The sequence below is a fragment of the Eretmochelys imbricata genome, chromosome 5, assembly GCF_965152235.1.
Source record: "Eretmochelys imbricata isolate rEreImb1 chromosome 5, rEreImb1.hap1, whole genome shotgun sequence".
Classification (NCBI taxonomy): Eukaryota; Metazoa; Chordata; order Testudines; family Cheloniidae; genus Eretmochelys; species Eretmochelys imbricata.
In genome coordinates, this window is record NC_135576.1 from 131,660,190 (window position 1) to 131,683,708 (window position 23,519).

The window sequence follows — 23,519 nt, forward strand, 5'->3', positions numbered from 1 at the left end:
GGAAGTTAGGATAATTTGCATATCATTCAGGCTTTGTATACACTAGCACTTTTGTTGGCAAAACTTTTGTCGGTCAGGAGTGTGAAAATACCACACCCCTGACTGACATACGTTTCACTGACAAAAGCACCGGTGTGGACTGTCCATAGAGTGGCTAAATGGGAGATTGTGCAGCCGCGCAGCTACAGCTGTGCTGTTGTAAGGTCCATAGTGTAAACATAGCCTTTGTGCTGAAAACCACAGTTCTGTAGCTTTCACTACAATTAAGCATGCCAGACTCTGCAAAAATCCTGTTTCTCCTGAAACAATGAACTTCTGGACTGAGATTTTTCCATGCTTCGTTTCTCCCTAAGGTGGATTTCGTGGAATCAAAACATTTTGCGGAAGCCTGTCACTTCTGACAAAAGCTTTGACGGGAAAAAGTCGAAACCAAGTTTTGACTTTCTCGTTTCCTTTTGATATGGTAAAACTGTTTTGTTTCAAGTTTACATTTAGTTTGGTCTTTTATATTTAATATTTCAACATTATGTAAAGTCAAAACAATTCGATGGTTCCAAACTGAATTTTTGTTCACTGCAGGAAATTTCAGCATTTCATGTTGATCTAGAATAAAATCCCCGCCCTGTTTCTGGCCAGTTTGAAGGCAAATCCTCCCCCTAGCCTCCTCTCAGGCCATGATTAACGGACTAGTGTCTGACTTGCATCATGGCAGACGGGGGTCTCAAGAAGGGATCTGAAGAAGGTGGTAGAGGCCTTCTGCATCAGTTCAGGAAAGAAGGTCCATACACACAGGCAGCATGGAAGGTAGCACGGAGATATGTGTGTGACAAACAGGCAGATGATGTTGTCTTCACTGGTAGGGCAGAACGTGTGAAGCCGTGAATGACAGCAGCAGACGAGTAGGGATGGGCAGAGTTAAGAAAGAGAGAGAGAGACGTCATCAGAGTGACAGGCAGGGAGAGGATCTGTGTTCGGACTGGAGATGTGCCATGTGGGTCTTGGGAAGCCAGAGCGGGTGCCCAGCTGAAGGGAGGCTCCAACAGGAAAAGGTTGGGAACCCTTGCTTTATCCCTCTCAAAGAAAGCTATTTCTTTTACCTTTTGCAAGTAAAGCACTGTTCCCTTCAGCACAGCATAGAAGGTTTTCCAGCCACGCTTCCCTCTGGGAGCTAAAGAGAAAACAAAAGAAATGCAACCCATTTAACTCAAATCCATTTTACCCTTCGTCTAGGCAACAGGAAACCTACATTAATTCTGCATTCAACGACTCTTGTATTCTGCTTTTCAAAGGGGAGCGTAACTAGCCAGAGTGTCTGCTTTGCAGCTAGGGCCGGGGGAAACAAAACAGCCAAGATTACAGGCCGGGCCCGGGTCAGCAGGCAGAAAACAGCTGCAGTACAGGTCCCTCTCCTATTCTGCAAGCCTGACAACATGGATTTCACCAGCAGCAGGAGTGGGAGATGCGTGGGCCACACCCTCCCATGCTGTTCAGCACAGTCCGAGCTCTGTGTCGCGGCAGAGGCTTAGAGTATGCAAGACCACCAGATAGAGGAATTGGAGGGAACTTCTCTAAATGCAGGCAGGCACCACCCATAACTGTTACAGGTTTCAGAGTAACAGCCGTGTTAGTCTGTATTCGCAAAAAGAAAAGGAGGACTTGTGGCACCTTAGAGACTAACTAATTTATCTGAGCATAAGCTTTCGTGAGCTACAGCTCACTTCATCGGATGTGCCACTCTGTAGGGGATGGCAAACAAAGCATCCATCCCTCTTGCTGCAGCCACAAGGAAACCAGGATCAAGTTTTCAGCTGCTTCCCCAGTCCCCTCTCAAGGTTCTCCATTGCACACTCTCAAGTTAGAAATTAGGTACGCATTTGTAACCGAGAAGGTGATTAACCACTGGAACAAGCTCCTAAGGGAGGTGGTAAAGTCTCCATCTCTTGATCAAGTCTGGATGTCTTCCTGGAAGAGGTGTTTTAATCCATCACAATTTATGCTTTAGTCAAATACCAATAGGCTTAACAGAGAATAATGCGGTGAAATGTAATGGCCTGTGTTATGCAGGAAGTCAGACTAGATGATCTAATGGTCCCTTGTAGCCTTAAGCTCTACGAATCTACAAACAGTGCATTTTTACACCATAACATGTTCAAATGTCTTTGAAGTAAAAACAAGGAGGAGTCCTTGTGGCACCTTAGAGACTAACACATTTATTTGGGGTATACTTTGAAGTGTAGCTTTAACTCTGAATTCCCTGGCTTTGTAATGCTTGGTTTGGGATAATTACAAGTTTATTGTGTTTTCACTGGTGTGGTCCTTCAGCTTTAATGCCAGCTTAATATAGGAGTTAGTCTGGGATTTTAGTTGTCTTCCATCATTTTCTCTCCTTAATAAAGTCAGATTTTGTTTTCAGTGTTAATCCCAGCAATTGCAATATGAGCTAACACCACATATACATTAACAACAATCGGGAAAACACGGATACGCTCAGTAGTCTCTGCTCTCAAAGCCACATTTCTATCGCTTTCCCCACCCTAAAAAACAAGGCTTCATATTACAGTGACGACTGCAGTTTTCAACAGTATAAAAACAGCTTGTGCACAAATACACCCCCCACTCCAAAAAGCCCTCAATAATGAGGCCTCCGTTGTAGAGTTACGGCAATGAGGAAATATGAAGTTAAAAGCCGGAAATGCAACCAAACGTAGCTGCACATTTATTATGAATAAGGGGCCAGGAGGTACCAAACAACATCCTATTTCTGAAAGGATGCAAGGTCTAATTTGAACGAGAGCATTATACATCACTAACAAGGAATGACCTGCTAGATTACAGGGTTATTCTGAAAGGCCAGTGAACTTCTACAGGGATGGACCAATCCTTGGATTCTCAGATGGGGACTGTGACAACCAGGGGGGTTGCAAACAGGTGTTTTAAGGGGACAGGACCATCCTTCCCTTCTTTATGAAAAATTTCTGTTGTAAGTTGGAATCACAGATGGCAAAAGTTGAGGACTATTTGGCAAGTCCATGAACAGAACTTACAGTACTTCCAATAAAACTGGTCTGAGTTTTGTGAACAACACTTCGGTTTCTTTAAGCACAAAAGACACACATTGCTCTCCGATATTACATTTTCATTGCACAAATTCACTAAAGCAAAGGCATGAGTACCATTAATTTTATGCTACTGGGAATGGAATAGTCCTCAAAATGGCCCAATAGTGTTCTTTTCTGCTGTGATAATCAAACTGCTATTTTGTTTCTTATGCCTTCGACAACCTAGATGTAGCAGGCTTGTTCTCGTTCATGGGCACAAGGCCACAAGCCACTGGAGGGTGAAGAGAGGTACCTAAGAGATAAAACAAACATAAAAGATGCTCACTCCTCTTTCCATCCATATCTGCATGGATTTTACGAGCCAGAAATCCAGTTTTATACACAGCAGCATTGGGATCATGAGGAATGTCCAGGAAGGGGTTATTGGAATGGCCGATCCGAGTGATGGCCTTTGAATGGGGTCCACTATCCTTCTCATCAGTGCCATCAGAGTGAGATTTTTTTTTCTCCTCTTCGTCTCTAAAAAGAGATGAACACAAAGTTTAAGTGAAAAACCCATCGCCCAGCGCCATTATCCTGCAAGGTTTCATCTTCTTAATTTCTACACATGCTTTATTTTTCAGAATTTTTCCTCTCTTTAGGTTATTCTAATAAGCATTTTTTTTTACTATGGGCTTGATCTAAAACCCACTGAAGACAGTGGGATGTCTGTCTCCCATTGTCTTCCGTAAGTTTTGGATCAACGAAGTATTTAAGCACAACCCTAACTTTAAACATTTTGACATAAAAAAGCCATTTTCTAGTGACAAAACTTTTATGGGGAATATTTTCAGCCAGTGCTATTTGTAACTAACTGTTTCTCCGTGGCTTGGGTGCCCAATTCTACCACCCGCCCCTGCCAAGCTCTTACGGAAGTCTGTAAGTGAGAACTGCAGGATCAAGCCCTTGCTTTTGAAGAGACTGCTTCTCCCCTCCTCGCCAGTGAGGAGATATGGAAAAAGCAATCCCATAGCAAATGAATTGGTTTAGCAATGACAAGAAGATATGAATGCTTGAAATCTTTATATTTGTGAGGTCCAGTTATGGAGATCTGTACCTATGCTAATATTTGCCTCCATGAGTTCCAGCCTCTCACTTGACAAATCATCACACTCTCCCAGGACCCCAGATCCACGATGTGGGGGGAGTAACAGGATACTCCTGTTCCCAAACCTAATTCTGGAACAGAGGCAAACAAGAAGCATTTGAGAACTGGCGTTTAAAGGAGGCAGTTCCCGTGCAGAAGGGGATCTCCAGACTGTATGTGCAGGAGGATCACACAAGTGCAGTTACAAGGCAGATTTCAGAACAGAACTGCAACACTAGTTTACAATACCCTGAATTTTAGCATTATTATTAATAATAATAATATAATAATTTGTACTACCATAGCGCCTAGAGGCTCTAGTTGTAGGCGAGGACCCCATCGTACCAGGCACTGTTACAATTCTCAACAATAAATTTAATTTGGGGATTTTCCTTTTCCCAAAAGTAGTAAAATTCTCCATCACAATTTCATTATTTTTTTCCCTTGGTGGGGTAATTTTTTCTGTACACTTCAGACTAAAAAAGGAATCCCAATACCTCCATTTTATAAAAGGTAAAGGTTGTTTCACCAGCAGACTAAAAGTACTCCTGTTCTTTTTTTAAAGACACCACTGTTTTTCTGTAATCTACATAACCCTGCTTTGAAAAAGGCCTTACAAATATGGATAATTTGAATGCAGACCATGGATTTGCAAGGGTCTTCATTGAACAATTCTTCAAGCATGTATGTTATATATTGTGTCTCCATTCACCCTATTCTACACTCTAATTCTTACTTCTATTGCCTGCATGGGGAGCAAACATACTTGTTATAAACAACGGGGGAAATGCTGATCTCTGTGCTCCATCTAAATATCATGCAAATAAAACATATTTCACTTTAGATTATTCTACGCCTAAAATGAAGCAAGTCAAACTCAGTATCCTTCTCCACGATGGAGCCGGTAAGGATCCATCTGATTCTAAGGGCAGAAGGGACCATTATGACCATCTAATCTGACCTCCAGCATAGCACCAGGCATGGAAATCATACCCATCTCGCCCAACAGTTTAGGGTTGATATTAGGAGTGGATGGCAAGACTTTAACTTCCTAATACAAATGTACACCCACAAGAACCTCGTGGGGATACTGGAGACCCTGAGGGGAGTTTAATTCAGTAGAAGGATGTAAAGTTATATACCAGTTGTTGGGCTAAATTCATCCCAGGCGTAACCCTACTGACATCACTTGAGGTACCTCAGGGATTAATGGTGTGAAATTCCAGCTCCACTCAAGACAATGGGAAATTTGCTCTTGACTTCAGTGATATCAGGATTTCAGTCATTGTCTTTGCCATGTTTCTGTCACTTCCCCCACCCTAAAATACAAGGCTTCCTATAGCCCCAGTACAATTATAGCTCCATGTTCCCGGGAGCATGAGGCAAAAATACTGTCAATCCCTATGTAGTCTGACCCTCCCCCATGTCCCTCACTCTTTAAACTACAGACCGGACGTTTAACACAGCTAGGGGAGATCTGCATCTGTATGTAAACAAGCAGAGATTATGGAGGAGTGGAAGGAAGGGGGAAAAAAAAGAAAGAACTATCAAATTTCCGAGGATCTCCTTTTCCCTCATCACACTTCCTATCTCGTTCAATCCTACTAAACGGATTTCATGCAAGAGGAATTGGGAAGCAGCTAAAATAAGGTATCTTTCCTGACAGTGTTCTTCTCTGAAAAGTGACTGTATGAAGGAAAAGAGATATAGGATCCCATATTGAGTGGCTCTCCGCGACTTCCAGATCAGAGCTGAACACATTACAAATCACAAGACATGGTTCATTTTAATAGCCAACGGCTTTGCAACAGCAGCTAAGTTAGCATTTGTCTTTGATGGTACTTGAGAAGGAATGGACCACAGCTCACCCTCCCAGAGCCGCACTTACTCTGCCCTGCTGATAGGAGTATAACTAAAAGCTTTTGCTACTAACTGAAGTGTCCGATTTTGACCAACCAGGGAGTGGATGTGTTGAATACGGTGATGCTTTTCTGTCTACACGTTCGATAATGAAATTTATGGGAGCCTTTCATGAACTTCAGTGGGCTTTGGATCCAGCCCTGTGGCTGCACTGTAAACAGCAGCATGGACAGCAAGTCTTTTAGAATGATGACAAATCTAGCCAGTAACAAGCGATAAAGAACGAGATGAGGATCGTGTAGCAGTCCTCCATATATCATTTATCAACCATATATCACATATTACCCTGCTCTGCCCCAGGTCTTTAATCCACCACGTACCAATTGCTGTCAAAGCTCGGAAACCCTGGTTTAGCCTACAGGAACAAAGAGAATCTCTGGCTATCAAAGAGACTCTGACCAGATTAACAGCATTTCTTCACACTTCAATATCCTGACTGCGCTGACCTAGCACTACAGCAGCTTCACCGGTGGTAATAACGTGCTGCTCCATCCACTGTGACGGAGCAGACTGTTCTCATGTGTCCACCCTCCTTTGCAGGCCAATCTAGAGGGGCAGGGAGGAGTCATGGTCCCTCTCTTTTCAGGATAAGTAGTCCCAGAGCCCAAGCACTGCTATTGTGACCAGTGACCGCACAACGAGGAAGATGGCTTCGGGCTCAGCCCTTCACAGCCACTGCTCGTAGTCCAGCCTAAGATAACAGGATTGCCATTAGAGCTGTTCTCAGAATGTGCCCTGCATCAGCTGGGGTTGGAGGTAGCTTGCTCATGAGCTTGGATTGCCCCGGAGACCCAGGCACTAATGGCTGACCAGCCACATACAGCATTCCAGGAGGATGAGGTGGCCCTTCGCCCATACCCCAAATTCCTATCCAAGAAGGGTCTCCGAGTTCCACCTCCACGAACCTGCCTGTATTTCCCCCCGAACCCTACTCACTACCAGGAGAGACCAGGCTGCAATGGCTAGGCATTAAGAGGGCTTTAAGCTACTATCTGAACAGGACTACACCACCCCGTAAATCACCTTGACCGAAAACCGTGGGAATAATGCTAGGAGCCAATTGATTCCCACCTATGTTGTCCATGTGGATTAGTCTCTGTGCACGCTTTCGCCAAGAACGAGATGAAATTCTGGCACATTCCACCAAGCCTAAGGCAGGTGCAGGGGCTGGCCACAAAACGTCTCTGTTGCTGGGATATGACATGGAGCTCCATACATATATCCACGCTGCTTTATTCTAGCTCAGAGCCTCAGCGTGGGAGAGCAGTCCTGCGATGTTTACTCAGGAGAGACTCCTCAGATCCACCCCCTTTGAGTCTTGCAGCTGTCTGTTAATTACCAGGAGCGGGGCTCTCTGCAGATAACGCTCACAGAAAGAAGAGTGGTTGCTCATCCATATAATGGCTGCGCACTTCCAGATGATTGCCTGCACGGATTCTTATTACCTGTCCACCTTCCATAATATTCCAAGTCATAAAACAGATTCTTGGTTGAGCAGAGGGAGCTGAGTGGGGGCTGAGGCTGCTCCCTTTTATGACCCCTCAGGTGGGGACACAAGGGCGTAGACGGGATGCAAGCAGCCCCAATGGATTGTGCGCGCCGGGAAGCTGAGCTTGCGTACTGAGGGTGCACGAATCACCCTGGGTGTGGAGCCATGCAGGCAAACATCTCAAAGAGACACAGCTACTCTGGGATGTAACCCTTTCTTTAACACCAAAATCCACTACTCAGCACTGACATCAATCTAGGGCTGGTGCATCCCTTTCCTGTTGGCGTATTCATGCCGCAAAGAAGACGAATAAGGGGAAATGCCGATTAATATGGTTAGAAACAGAAGTTTTCTCTTGTGTTTAGCATGGAGTTCTGATGAAGTATTAGCTTGTCAAAAAGCAGATAAGGGCGGGTAGATTGGCCTCTTCTGAATTAAGTCTCTTTAATATTAGGTTGTTGTCAAATTCTCCATAGTTAATCCAAAGACAATACTAGACAACAAGCCAAGAACAGGAAACTCAATCCAAGAGTTGCGTTTCTATTCAGCGATTCCAACACAATGCACTGGAAGGTAAAGGAAGAAACTCAACATCTGTTTTATTTATGTAGTCATGGAACAAACAGAGGATTTATATTTCTGCCTTTTGAAGATGAAGTTTCCTACTGAATTAAATGTCTTTCCTCCTTGCAGACACAGCTGATTTGCATAACTAACAACTTTCCTTACTTGAGGAGAAGGGAAGTAGAACATGGACTTTTCTAAAGTAAGAGTGAATCCTATGTTTGAGTCTCACGGACCAAGATGATTGTCTCCAGAGTCTAATCACAGTGCAATGTACATAGGAAATGGATTACCATACCGGGGACTGATTTTAAGATCATTAATTCTGCACAGTATACTTACACTGCCCAGTCAAGCTTCTCATTCTTGATCGAATTGTAGAGAGCCTGCAAAGAGAAAGAAACAAGAGGGAATTACTGTTTGGACTCTGTCGTATATATTTCAAGATGCCAATAGAAAATTTGTAACTACCACTAGTAAATGAGTTGCCTCTGAACAAGAAAAAGCATTAGCCATGCATGGCAACTCTTAGACTTGAGCAGGAGCAAGAATACTGGTTTAGGTCGGACAAAAATTTTAGAATATAGGGTCTGAGATTTCAATAATTCTCCAGAGGTAGAAACATCAGATACATTTTTTGTGCAAAATTTTAGTTTTGAAATATCACACAAGCTACTGAAACGCAAAAGACATTGCAAGACCACAGGAATGCATCTGGGGTCAAACCCTGGCTCTCTGGAAATCACTGGGACTTTTGCCATTGACTTCAATTAAGTCAATGTCACCCCTGGCTTTTATGGAGATCTGTACCAGAATAGCTTACCTGTGAGACACATCACAAATATCTTGTACATTGCTATAGTACTAAGGGCCAGTGTCTTTGGCACTGAAAATCCCAATTCTTTTGGTGTCAATGGCCTGTTGCGACAGGTCTTTACAAAGTGGTGGCCTGTCGGGGAATTTGAACTCCTGTGGACATCAGATAGTAGGAATGAGCTTCCTCTGGGTGGGAGAGTTCATACCACATTGGCTAAGTGAGTTTGATCAGGTCTCTCTCACATGGCTGACCCATATAGTGGATAAGAGCCTACTACTGCTAACAGCTAATGGAGTAACTCCTTTAATTTAAGTGGCCAAGGCCTGTACTTTTGTTCGTGAAATGCCCCAAGTTCTAGCACAGCGTATACTCCACACTTGGGGGGTACTTTACACACACTAGTAAATTTACTTCAGCTTATTTCTAAACACCCTCCCACACACACACATATACACAAAACTCTATTAACATCTAGAAGAAGTTGAACTTGAAACAAAACAGACCATTATAATACATCGTTACCAAAATACAACACACCACCTTTGAGCAAATATGGAAATCATCAGCTACAAGGTATGTAACTGTGGGTATCCTTGAAACCAATTCAAGTACGTACACCAATAAACAATAAATTCCTACTGACTAGCACCCGGACAACCTTAACTCTGCCCCAAAACAAAACTCACAATTAGAGCTGTGTGAATAGTGGATTTTTTGGTTCACTGGCAAATCGAAAACCACCAAAACAAAATGTGGTCAAACCAAAAATGAAATTTTTCAAATTTCAAGTGAATTGAAAAAAAAAATCCGCTTTTTAAAATGTTTAAAATAAGATTAAAAGATGTTTCAAAACAAAACATCATTTCAATCTGAAAATTCCAAGGTTTCCTTTTGGCAGTGTTGAAATGGAACATTTCAATTATTTTGGATTATTTTTCCGGCCATCAAAACAATTTGGCAAAATTGACACAAATTCTCAAAATGTTTCTATAAATAAGTAGCCCAGCTCTCCCTAGGACTATCAAGTCTCATCCAATCTTATCCACCCATCACACAACTGGGCAGCCCTGACCCTGCAACAAGAGCCTCCCGGGCAAGCCTCAGAAGTCCCATGGAGCCCCACATGGTTCCCAATGCAGGATCAGGGCCTTAATGCTTCACTCTTATTCATACAAAAGTTGGGAAAACCCTGGCCTTTAATTTCACCACTTGCAACCAGGTCAAACAAAGACACTCTTACAATCCAAATCTCCTCCAATGCCAGGCACAACTGTGCAGCAGTTACTACCACCTTGCAGCCACTGTGCAAAATAATTCCTTGCACCCACAGTTTGACAAATATCACGGAAGAAAAGGCTAGTAGATGCACATACTGGGCCAGATACGGAGGTGTGTCTGAGCTATATTCAGTACCCCCGAGAGGGGTGCGGCATAGATGGCTTTCTGCCACCTGTGCGTGGAGCTTAATTTAGCTTCATGGTCTCTCTAACGTGAAGTGACTAGAGCAAGCCTTCATGGCCATTCTGCAAACTCAGATTTGCAAGCGTGCAGCCTTTCCTGCTCGACATGCTCTGGCATACCACTATACTGCGGGAGCAGGGCCAGGCCTGAGTGGCACAGGGCCACGGTATCTTTATTTTATCTCTTAAGCAAGATCATAAAATTACGTTCCTTAGATTAAAACAGCAACGGCTAGTGTTGCAATGAAGCATCACATGTACCAGTGTTACCTGTGTTACACCAGAGCACATAGTCCGCAAGTGACAGCCAAGGCCCCTTTGTGGTGGGTGCTGGACACACATGTAAGATAATGCAGACCCTGCTCTGAATTGTTTACGCAGTCTATTACTATTGATCTGCAGTAGTTCCCACTGCATGCTAACAGCTTTCCCGGGCCAGTGCTCCACGTAGGCTCATGAACCAAGGACAAACAATTAGACAGCGGTCAGGGAAAGGGGAATATTTATCTAATTTCAAGGCAAGACATCACAAGTGGGTTTAACTAAACATAGGTGGGAGAAGGGGAAAGAGAACCAGGTTAACCTCAATGAATGAATAAATGAATTAGATCCAGGTTCCTTTTATCAGTATAGCGTGAGCTGGAAGAGATGCCTATAGTTAGGGTTGCAAGATACTCTCCATTATGAGCCCCTGTTTTCAGTTTGTTATAACTTTGCTAAACTTCAGTTGTTCAGACTGGTATTTCCATGTTTGCTCTCTAGCACAGGCTTGCTGGAGACAGGGTATGAAGAGGGAGGAGTTTCAGTTAAAACTGTTCAGCTGTTTCCAAGAATGAGGTTAGGGAAAAACAGATAGTTTTGCCAATGTCAACTTTTTGGCCAGTTATTTTTTTGAAGAGCTCTAGCACCCCCAGACTTTGTAGCAGGGATTGGAAATTTGGCAGAAGGATGGTCCTGGAGTCAAGGAGGTGCCTTTTGTTGTCATTCTGAAAGTCCAGCCAGATCTGGGTTGAGTTAAAAAAGAGTTAAAATGGTTATTTGCACACACTCAGTATTACTGATTACAGGTTTGCTGCTAAAGATCTCCGGAGATCCATCTGCACCGGGCACACTCCAGCCCAACAGGGCTTCCTACACAGTGGGCACAAAACCAGAGCTCCAGCTGGGGAAGGCAACAGCGACTACCTCACTAATTTTACCTAGAGGAAGGTACTTGTGGTTGGGACCAGCAGGAGACAATGGGTTCTAGTCTCAGCTCTTCCACTGACGGACATTAATTAGGTGCATTACTCAGCCCTTATTACTGAACAAGGCCTGACATTTCTACTTTAACAGGGTAGTGGGCATCATACACCCAGTCATATGATGGGTGTGTGGGGAGGAAGAGAGAGTCCCCAAGAAAAACAATATATTCTCTCCACAAGATAAATAGATAGATATTCTTTTATTATTTACACAATGGACAGGAACTCATCTCTAGCCCCTTTCTCCTCTCACTGCTACAGAGGGTATTCCAGAGAGAGGATGGATTGTCTGGTAGTGAGAGTCCTAGCTTGGGCTGTTGGATATTCAGGTTCAAATCCTGCTCCACCACAAGCATCCTGGGAAAGTTACATCGTCTTTCTGTACCTCGTTCCCCATCTGTAAAACAGGGATAACAGCACTGCCCTGCCTCACAACCATGCTGTGAAGACAAATACATTAAAGATTGTGATGCGCACAGATCTAACAGTAGAGTAACTTTTGCAGCCTCCATGGCCCTAGCAGGTATGCAGTGGGGAAGAGAGGCAATGTTTCCCAGTGGGTAGGGGGCTGGGCTGGGCGTCAGCAGACCTGGGTTTCCTAGCTCTGCTACTGAGCAGTTTTGGACCTTGGGCAACACGCGTCACCTCTGTGTGCTACGGTTGCCAAGCCTCCAGGATTGTCCTGGTGTCCCCAGGAATTAAAGATGTCGTCATGTGATGAAATCTCCAGGAATACATCCAACCCTAACTGGCAACCCTACTCTGCGCCTGTTACTCCAAAGGCTTGAACCAGCGGGAGGCACTATACGGTTTGTCTTTCCCATTTAGATGGCAGCTCTAGGACGGTCTCTCGTTCGGGGTTTGTACAGAGACTAGCACAATGGTGCCCCAGTCTCCTGTTGTGTCTCCACGTGCTCCTTCAATTCAAGTACCTGCAGCGCTGCTTAAAGGGGCAGCAGACAACTTCTGACTCTGCTCTCTGCACCTGCAGAGTAGCGCGCAGATGCCCTCTCCTTCTCCCACGTCACCCTAATGCACAGCAGAGGTTTGGTGATGCTCCTGCTCCCCATGTGACAACATGCACTAGATCCAGCGCGGGGCCCAGAACAAACAAATCACCTCCCCACCCCCCCAGTGTATTACCGCAAAAACACAGGAAGAGTCAACGTTCATTCAGAGTGGGAAGGCCTCTCCAGTGGACAGGGCACTGGGTTAGGACACACGAGAGCAGGCTTCTATTCTCAGCTGGGCCACAGACCCGTTGCATGACCTTGAGCTGGCCTATGCTGTGCTCTGCCAATGGGCATATCCCTCGTGTTCCTAACAGGGGTACTGAGAGGCAAAACATCCATTAACAAATGTGAAATGCTCACATCCTACAGCGAGGTACCAAACAGATTCCTTCAATCTCCGTCAGTCACAGGGGTCATCCTTAAACAATGTGACCTCAGTACCTGAAGTATTCACTGCACTTGCTATGGGGAATAACTAGAGAATATTGAGGCAACGAACAAGTTTTTAAAGATAACCAATATATTTACACATCTTGGGGCAAGGAGCAGTTACTGAGCAGAAGCTCAGGGTGTATCCCATTCTCACTCTCTGATGCAGCTGCTCTGCATCAGTCCAGGGATGCAAAGCAACTGTAAACGCAGTTTAAGATGTACTATCTCACTGAATCAGGCCCCGTGAGATTCCTTATCATCATAAAACCCCTCCGAATATTTGAAAGCCAGTGGCAGATCAACACATACAGCCTGAGGGCCTGCACTGCCATTTTATGGCTACTCTCTAAGGCCCTGATTCAGAGAGCGACGTTCTTTTAAAGGTTTCAGAGTGGTAGCCGTGTTAGTCTGTAACAGCAAAAACTACGAGGAGTCCTTGTGGCTCCACAAGTACTCCTCGTTATTCTTTTAAAGAACGTGATAAAATCAAGGGGACTTAACCACGTGCTATCCTAAATCGGGGTGTAACCGATCAGAAATTACAACAGTGACGTTATAGTTTTGCTAAACATAAGGGTGGTTTTTATTAACTTGAATTTGTGCTCTCAAAAATCATCATTAGGGTATTTGAAAACAAAAGCATTTCTATTCTGTCACATATATATTTAGCTGACAAAATTACAGCAACTCATCTGCAAGGACAGGAAAGGGCAGGGCTTGGCAAATTTACCAGAGCCCAGTTAAGCCAGAGGACTAGACCCTGGATCCTTTTGGGGAGCTCCAGCACCTGACTCCTGCTAGTACCTGTCCTGCACCCTCTGCTCTAGCAGGTGGTTGGGAAAGAGCTTTCTGTTTCTTCTACACCCTCCAGAGCCTCAGGGCTTCTGTAAAGGGACAGGGTCAAATCTATTCTACTCTTTCCCCATGTCCCTCCCCTCCCCCAACCAAATATTACTCTGCCTCTCCCAGAACCTCTGTTTCCTGTGTCCCTGTCTCTGCTGCTCCTCAGTGCTTTCCCGAGCAGCAGCTGAGGTCTGAGGTTAACATCCATGAAGTTGAGAGTTTCACAGCGGCCTGCACATACAGATAACAGCTGTGAACCCTGCTGAAACCCTAACCCTCAGCTAATGTCGCGGCCATTATTTGACAAAGTTCTACGCAGCTGCAGACATACTGAGATGGACTGTGTGTAGGTTCAGAAACATAGCGCTATCGGTTTATATTTAGTTCCTATTTTGGCAAGAAACTTTTCTTTTCTTTTTAATTGGAAGCCTAAATTCTGCAGAAATTGGTAGCTTAGTTCCCCTCCCCTTCCCCCCTCCCTAACTGCCAGGGAAAACTTCCCCCGATGAATGGGCGGGCGAACCTGTAAGGGAAGGATGTTTTACTCCACCTCACTTTAAAGCTGAAGCCCACCTGGAGGAATGGAACTAAAAGAGTCTGTATATTTTCAAAGGCACTCGGCATTGGCCTCATTTTGCTCCTATTGAAGTCAGAAGCAGAACACTGAGAGCCACTGACAACTCCTCCCTGTACATAAAGTATGTACTGTATTTTAATGAGCTAAGTCACATTATTATGACAACCATCACGAAACTCCTGAATGCATTAAACTATAAGTTACCACCCATTCAATGATTAACTCTCATTCCCCCAAGTTCTCATGTGTAAGAGTCACTGAGTCACCAGAGCCATGTACTCCAAAGTCTACAACATCTGCAAATCTTGGACGAGCCTACGAGACAGTCACGTAACACAAAACGAACGCACAACCAAGTGTGAATGCAGAGATGAAGATGCAACTAATTATCCCAGCTGGTTATTGCTGAGAGGTAAATCATTTAGCTAATAAGAAAGTCAGGTAATGCAAAACCTTCCAGTGCAGATGAAAGCCAGGTCAGCAGGGTTCACTGTGCTGATGAGCTGCAAGGGAACGCTGCATGAGCCCCTTCTTTAAAAAGCCAGCCATGAGGCCTGCTAAAGGAAAATAGGGACTTTCTTTAAGAAAGAAGTAGATGATGCTGTCTCTTGTCCAGGCTGGCCAATAGAAACGGATTGCCAGGACTGAAAGGAACAGACTGCTAAAGGCTGGCTCTGCTGGGTAACATTCACTAGCCTGCCTGCACACACCCAGTGCTTCCATGATCTCAGCAGCTACTGAAAAGGGAACTCCCACCTGGCATGTTCCCCTGCCTCTCCCCCAGCTTCCAGGTGCACCTGGGAGATGCACCAGGTAGCCCTCACAGTCGTCATCAGACATTCCAGCAATGTTCAAGAAAGAGAGGGGCCACGCCAAAGCAGATGCATGATGTGGAAGTCCTTTGGCTACTGCAGCCTGCCTATTGCCTTGCAAATGACCTCCCCGCCCCACCCCAGGTGGTGCTAAAAAGCCAACCTACAGCCCTCTCCAGTCACCCAACAAGAGAAGACCTGCTCCCCACCCCCACGAGCCTGGGGAAATACATTCTCCGATACCCACCCCACCCCAGCTGGAGGAGACTGGGTGAGAGCTGGAAGGAATGGAGGAGCTGAAAGGGGGAAATGTGCGGGAAGGATGGATGGTTTTGCGGTGGGTGGAGGGAAAGAATAGAGGCTTGATAAGGATTTTGGGGGAGGGGAATTTTGAGAGCATCACCAACTGAGGCAGAACATTTTTGAGGGAGCCTCCTATTTTAAAAAACATTGTCCTTAGAACAAAAGCCTGTGTCATCCACACCAGCAGCAGAAAGTGGAGACGGAAGGCTCGCCACGCTCCCGAGAGCGGAGGGTGAAACGCTGCGCAGGGTACCTGTGCGCTGTAATCTCGACACATCAGGCTAGCTAGAAGGCTCTGTCCTGCACTTGCCTGAGCTTTTCATCAACACTATGGTTAAAGGGAGCCTATTGCATGACTGCGGACAAAGCTGTTGGCGAGCTGCACAGAACCCAATGCGGACAGATGAGAGATGTGCTCCAGAATACGGCAGCACTCGCAGAGCATATTTCAAAAATCTAGGTGGGGCATTTCACCATTCACGTGCCTTTGCGAAGCCGGCTTAAGCTTTTTGCAGCTCGCTGGTGGACTGCTGTACCTAGGTATGTCTGTCTGGAGAAAAAGCTGTCAGCCAGGCTAGATCACGCAGTAGGGCATCAGATGCATTTCACGTGACCCACATTTGAATCCAAGTCTACAGAGGTGACCAAGCTACGTTAACCTGCTGCGCCATCTGCACATGCCAACCTGCTGGCCAGCAGCTTTGAAAGCTGCAGATGCGGTTAGCCAGGTCCATAGTTCAGTAGCTAATGCTAAGCCCAAGAGATGTGTGCATCTCAGTTGTTGTTTAGCAGTAAATGAATGCGAGTCAGGACAGCTGGGTTCTGTTCCCTCTGTGCCACGGGGCAGATCACATGACGTCTCTCCACTCATTTCTTCTAGCTATAAAATAAGGCTAATGCTAGGGGAGGGATAGCTCAGTGGTTTGAGCATTGGCCTGCTAAACCCAGGGTTGTGAGTTCACTCCTTGAGGGAGCCATTTAGGGATCTGGGGCAAAAATTGGGGATTGGTCCTGATTTGAGCAGGGGGTGGGACTAGATGACCTCCTGAGGTCCCTTCCAACCCTGATAGTCTATGATTCTAGTCCCCTTTGCTAAGTCCTCGAAGGTCCTGAAAGGGTGTGCAAGTGCCAGGTACCACAGAAGGAGTTTGTTGCTGAAGGGGCAAGGAGGGACTAACAGACCAGACCCCACTCCCCCAGCCAGTGGGCTAGAAACATCTTCCAGCCCGGTGTCGACTATGACAGGCCCTTGGGTTTTTTATTCCAGAATCTCCAATGTACCAGGGATGCAAGCAGGTGTAGGTGGAGAAGGGAACATAGCCACAGGGGAACAGGCTATAGGCTCAAGCAGAACACAAAAATAGAATTTATACACAACCAGGACTAGGATCCTATTGTGCTAGGCACTGTACAAACACACATGACCCGATTTTCACTTCCCCTAGGGCCTCTTTACACCTCTTGAACAATTACATTTACACTCACTTTACACTGCACTGGCAGCTCAGAAAGGCCTTCAAGGGGCTTTCATGTAAATGTGAATCAAGTCGATAGTGAGACTGTCCTTACCCCAGAAAGCTAACAAATGACACTGACTGGCCAGACTAAGGGTGGGAGGGGAAACAAGCAGAGAGAGATGACGTGATTTGCCCAACGTCACACAGCAAGTCAGTAGCAGAGCCGGGAACAGAACAGAGGCTCCCAATACGGTGCTACCTCCTCTAAAAAGGCAAACAGTCGCCAGCTAAAAAAGACAATAATAGGAAAAGATAAAAGAAAATTTTTTATAGTGCATGCGTCTTTCTGCTCTGTTTTGTTTGGCTCTGTCTCTCCTGTTTTGACTGTAAGCTCCTGTGGGCCAACACAGGTCTTCATACATGTCTGTAAAGCACCCAGTACACTTTTGGATGCCATATAAATAATAATGAGAATAGAGAAATACAGATCAACTTTGAGCAAAAAATAATACGGTAAAAATAAAAATGCATCAACAAACTGGGAAGTGGAGCTGAATAGTCTAGAGAAAATCAAACCGTATGTTTTCCATTTCAGACATCAGAGGCAAGCACTGCGGAGGCAGAATTCTATTAGCTTCAACGGGAATTCCACACTTTGTGATTATTATTTTTATTACAGTAATACCTACAGGCACCAACTGAAATCAAAGGTCCACTGTTCTAGGAGCTGTTCATACACATAGTAAGAGATGGGCCCTACCCTGAGAGCCTACGATCTAAACAGACAGGAGAGACAAAGGGAAGGGAGGGGAAACTGAGGCACAAAGGGGTGAAGAGACTTGCTCAAGGTCAGACAGCAGGTCAGTGGCAGAGACAGGACTACAAGGCATGTCTCCTGATTCCCAGTTCAGTGACCCACCCAGCGTACCACAAGACCTCCCTACGCATGTGCATGGAGCAGCTTTATGAAAATGAATTGTCCCAGTGATTTCAGTGGAATCATTCACATGCCTAAAGTTAATTACATAGAGAATGTTTGTAAAATCAGGGACATGAAGTGCTTGAAGATCTATCCCTTACTTGGTAGCTTGTCAGAGTAGGAAACAGGAGAGTAAGAGAAACAGCTGCCAGGGAGAGCCGACATATACTATGAACTATCTGACCTCGTGAGGTCCCTTCAAGTCCTACATTTCTATGATTCTATGACATTGTATCAGCAATCATGTTATTTCACTGAAACAACCATGGCCACATTGTGTTAGTTATATTGAATAAAAGTCCTTCTCAAAAGCAAGTTTACTGAAACTGTAAAGTAAAACCTTTGAAAAAGTTTGCACTGCTCCATGGCTAAGAGCGTTAGGTCTTCACTGCACATCGCGCGTACTATAAACTACGAGTGCATAACCCGGACAAAGCAAAGAATGTCCGCGGAGAGAAGGGATGTTTTCATTGTGACATTCCTTCAGAAGAGTCTGCTGGAATGTAACTTCTGCACTGATGTACGTGGGATTTGGAACAGACACAATAGGTCTCCAGCACAAATGAAATGCGTGTGTGTGGGTGTAAACATGATACACGACCACATACACACACACAAACCCTGGCTAGACACCTTTACGTGCTCTTCAAAACCACTCCGACCTTATCTTGTTTTAACACTCCCTAGTGAGCAGCTACTAGCAGTCTATCCTGTGTGATAATGTGTGTGTGGTGGAAGGGAAGGTAGAGGGAAATTTGTTCACCATTTCAAGCATCTTGCTCACACACGGCCAGATGCTGTGAGGTGTTGGGCTGACGCTGAGTACTCCACTCCCACTGGCGGTGATTAACACTTCTGAGAATAGGTACACAGAGAGTGGTGGAATGAGGCAGGTGCCAACCCTGCATACAATGTGTGTGTGTGTTTGCCTACAAACAGCAGCGACAGTGCTCTGCTGATTCAAAGCACACTAACCCCAGCTCCCAGAGCAGCTGGTTATATCCATGTTAAGCAAACAACCATACATACATACATCCCTACCAGTGTACAGTGGAGCCTTCCCAATAAATATTTCATGGTAATATTTAATCATGCAGTGCAAGTGAGATGATATTTTTATCTAACTCCCTCAGAGACAAAAGTAGAGCCATTTAAACAGGGAAGGAAAATGGACTTTAAAGAAATCTGTATAAATAATTTCCCCAAAATGAAAAGAATCCCAGAGAGAGAATTTGCAAATACAGGCAGCTTGCCGAGGCACAGAGCTCCAATTAGCATTCCAACTAGCAAGTTTTCAGTGTTTACTGTTGCATGAAGCTTCGAGACAGGGCATCCCTCTAAAATCCGATCTCTGCAACACCAACCCTCTTTGCCTTCAGTCTCTTCTCAAACTGATAGATCTTTCCTGGCTTCACAGCAACCCTGTGATCGCTAGAGATTACCCAGAGCCACATGAAATGCCTTCATTTCTCACCAGACCATCAATACAAGATTTTCTATCATCTTATCCCTAGTCACAGCAGACAGAAATATTGTGCATTTATTTTTTACCTTGCTTTCTTTAGCAGAAAACTCAGAGGAGTTGGAGATTTTCATAGACGTTGACCGGTGGGACTGTCGCCAGAGAGAGTCTTCTCGGGAGTATTTCACGGAACCTGTGGCTCTTACTCGGACCTTGCTGGTGCTCTGCACACTATTAACTCCAATCATTTCCGAGGATTGGGGAGAGGAGAAACAATGGCCCACCCCAGACCAGTGCAGTATAGTGAAGCTGGAGACAAATCTGTAAGGACTGTCTGGGGAACCTAGGCTGGAGCTATCAGTGTTTGCTTAAAATGCACCAGGCTGTTTGCTCCAGCATCTTCAACTACACTGTTTTGAGCCAGTCTGATTGTTCCAGGCATTGCTCACGTCACTGGCCCTGAAAAGAGAGACAAACTCCACCCCTGCTCCCCTCCCTTCTTCAGCACACGCTCCCCCTCCCCGGACACACACTAACACAGGCACAAACGCAAAGACACACATCCCGGATACCGGGACCAATGGCACCAGGCCAAGCAAGGTAATTCATTCTCAACCCTTTTATTCCTGTGATGTCATGCCTCCTTCATTAATGTCTCCAGGAAAATAAAGACACCACATACAAAAGCCTTCAGTAACCTGTCAGGCACTGGCCCTTGCATGTGAAAAATGCTTATGGATTCCAGGACACTACAAAAAGAATCCCGGGGCTCTGGAAAGTGGGTTAGAAAAATAAAGGCACTCCCGTCACTGCCTGCCCTTAATGAATAGTAACAATGCTTAGCACCTCTAACTGCATTGTTATCCAGATACCTCCAAGTGCCCTCAAAAGAGGCATGAAAGGGACACTGCTTTACCCATTTTAAGATGGGGTAATTGAGGTGCAGGAGAGGGCAAGTGATTGTCCAAGGTCACTCAGTCAATCAGTTGCAGAACTGGGAATAGAAGCTCAGGGCATGTGTCTCCCCTTTCCAGTGCAAATATGAGCAAAGGAAATAGATGCTCCAAAAATCATTCCAAAACAGGAATGCAGCCCATATCCTGTACCCTGTCCTGCCAGCACATCCACAGGGGTTAACAAACCAAGGGCAATTTGCAGCCCCACACAAGCCCTAGGCACCACCTAAAGCCCACTCAAACACACTTTGGGGGCTTAAGTGATATATGGCCCCTATGCTGGTCTCTGTGCAGGAGCGAATGTCATCCAATCAGCATGCACAGTTTCAGAGAGGGTGGATGCTCCCAGTAAGGGAGAGAAGCTGGTTACCTAAACGCTGCGAAAGCACCATCATTTCTGGCTCCCGGAGACCCAGAATATAGCAGATTGCACGTAACCATAGCAACCAGCTCAGAGGCAAGCGCTCTCTCCTGTCCAAGGCGCAGAGGTAGTGGCTGCTGCTGACACAGGAAGAGCAGGTAGCCAGCCAGTACAAGCGGGGAAGACGAGCGGATGATGGGAACAGAGCCCCGAACCCAGGAGAGATGGTACCCATACCAATGGAGGTGAATCACAGGTGTCTGGGATGCAGTGATCAGCTGCCCCTGAGCTGAACGTGAAAACTTATCAGCGTGTGCCAGTCACGTTGCTGCCCCCCACGATGGCCTTTGCACTGCTGTGATATACACGACGGCTGTCAAGCTGCTCTCACCAGCAGCTGGAGATCCAGAACATCCAAGGGCCAGCAGGCTTTTAAGGCCTGGCTTAAAGCCCTGGCTGGGATGGGGGATTTAGTTGGGGATTGGTCCTGCTTTGAGCAGGGGGTTGGACTAGATGACCTCCTGAGGTCCCTTCCAACCCTGAGACTCTATGATTCTATGACTCACTCCCTCCCTCGGCCGGGGGGCAAGCCTGTGGGGTAGACAGTCACTGCAGTGCCAGCTGGCCTCAGGAAGCACTGCTAGCTCCTGTAGGTTAGCGCAGAGACACATTTGTTACAGGAAACAAACAGACTGGGACCAGATGCAGCCTCCCCCGTCCCGCACTTGTTTACAGACACCTGAACCGCAACCCACATGTGTCACCACCAGACACTCGGGGTCCCAGAGACAGAACGTGTATCATCAGCGCAGCAGCAGTGACAGGAGCAGAAGGCTTCTGCTACATCTGTCGCAGATCCATTCTGCTAGTTCTCAGCGTCTCCAAGACCCAGGACCCTGACCCACAATGTCTGTTAACTCCCACATGCACTGGCTGGAAGAGGTGGAAATCACCCCTACCAGGGACACCTCTAAACCTTTCTTACTTGTTAGCACCTGCGTTTTTCATGAAGAGTTAGGGGTTGGTCATAAACACACTTTCCTTTCTGAAAGGGACCTCTTCTATTTGCTGGAGTGTCCCTGAGAAGTGAGTAAGTCATGTCACATCCATTGTATTCTGCATCCCCTGGCTCACAGCAGGAAGAGCATGTAGCTTTCCTTAGAATCACCCCTCTTGAATCTTGACAGGTATACCCATCGTATCGGGCCATGCGGATAATGGCCTTCCCCCCACACCACCACCATCAGCAACAGCCTTGTAGTTTAGGGATTAAAATATGCATTCAGAGTATTGATTTATGCTTGCAAATTTACTGTCATCTGACTCCATCATGGATTGATTGCAGAAAAGTCTCCATCATGGAAGATCCCACGCGTGTGATGCAGCAAGAAACCATACTGAACTTGCCCTAGAACTGCTCCAAGCAGATCACAAAAACAGAACTTGGGTCAATAAAAAGAGACTTCAGGGAAATAAAGTCAGTGGGCCAGATTCGCTGCTGGTATAAAATTATCAGCGCTTCTCTGGGATCAGTGGAGCTACACAAAGGATCTGGTCCTATTTCTGGAAGCTACCAATCAGCACCTCTGAAAATCAGGCCCTCGCTGTCCCTAGTTGGGCACCCAAAATTGGGCGGGGGAAGGTGACTTTTAAAATTTTTGGTCTAAATGATTTAAGTGAAAAAAATCCACAAAGTCACCACCTTGCTACCTCTTAAATTCTTCCCTAAGTCCTCTGCCATGATTCCTACATAGCTCCAGCATGTTGCAAAGCCTAGGCAGGGGCAAACTGAGCCCCGGGCTTACTGTACAGTGATTTGCTACCTTTACTGCTACCTTCTCCTCTTGCTCCAACCCACCTGCAGAGTTTCATCACCACCTAGACTGTGAGCTCCTAGGGGGAGAGAGTATCATCTCCCTGCACATCTGTACAGCTGGGCCCTGATTCCTGATTGGTGCTGCCAGATGCTACTGCTGTGTAAATAATAAACAGCAGCAGGAAGAAATTAGAGAGTATTTGTCTGGACACTTTGAGAGATTCAATTAATGGAATTTATTTTAGTTTAAAATATTAGATGGTGATATGAATGCGAAAGACCTACATTGTGATATTGGAAGAGAAATCCGATATGGGCTTTGGGGAGCACACTCAAAGGCCTGGTCTACATGACAGAGTTAGGTCGATGTAAAGCAGCTGATACCTGGAGTTGTGACGGGGCTCTGGCTTTCAGCACCCCACAAGCCCCACACTGACAGTTAAATCGGTACAAGTGCTCCTGGTGAGGGCGTGCACCCCGACAGAAGGAGCTAGTGTGGACATCCCAAACCGATTTATTTACTGCGGTGGATGTATGTAGACGTAACTTAAGTCAACTTCATGTTAGCGTGTAGACTTGCCCAAAGTCACTCACACTACTGAACTGGAAGAAGAGCTTTGCTATCTACAAACTAAGAGACAAGACTCCATTAGTACCACTCAAGTCTGATCCTCGTGACAAAAAATAAACATTCATTTAAAAAAATCCCAACCCACTCCTGAGACCAAATGACATATTTGTGCAGCGTAGTTATTAGGGCACAGGAAAGACAACAATATTGAGTGAATCTGTGTATTCGCCAGAGGAAGATTCCCTCTGTTTAAAAAAA

At 45.6% G+C, this 23,519-nt stretch overlaps 1 protein-coding gene across 2 annotated transcripts in view; it reads right to left on the reverse strand.

Annotated features, from left to right (window-relative positions):
• The window catches only part of PSD3 (pleckstrin and Sec7 domain containing 3), a 105,785-nt gene that overhangs the window by 15,679 nt on the left and 66,587 nt on the right, over window positions 1-23,519 (reverse strand). Inside the window, exons 1-4 of one of the 2 annotated variants that reach the window (XM_077816531.1) lie at window positions 19,647-19,805; window positions 8,501-8,544; window positions 3,385-3,578; window positions 1,098-1,168 (exon numbers count right to left, since the gene is read on the reverse strand). In XM_077816531.1, coding sequence (XP_077672657.1) covers window positions 1,098-1,168; window positions 3,385-3,578; window positions 8,501-8,544; window positions 19,647-19,805 — 468 coding nt within the window. Of the gene's footprint in view, window positions 1-1,097; window positions 1,169-3,384; window positions 3,579-8,500; window positions 8,545-19,646; window positions 19,806-23,519 lie in introns of those variants that run through there. The other variant, XM_077816530.1, reaches the window with a different exon arrangement.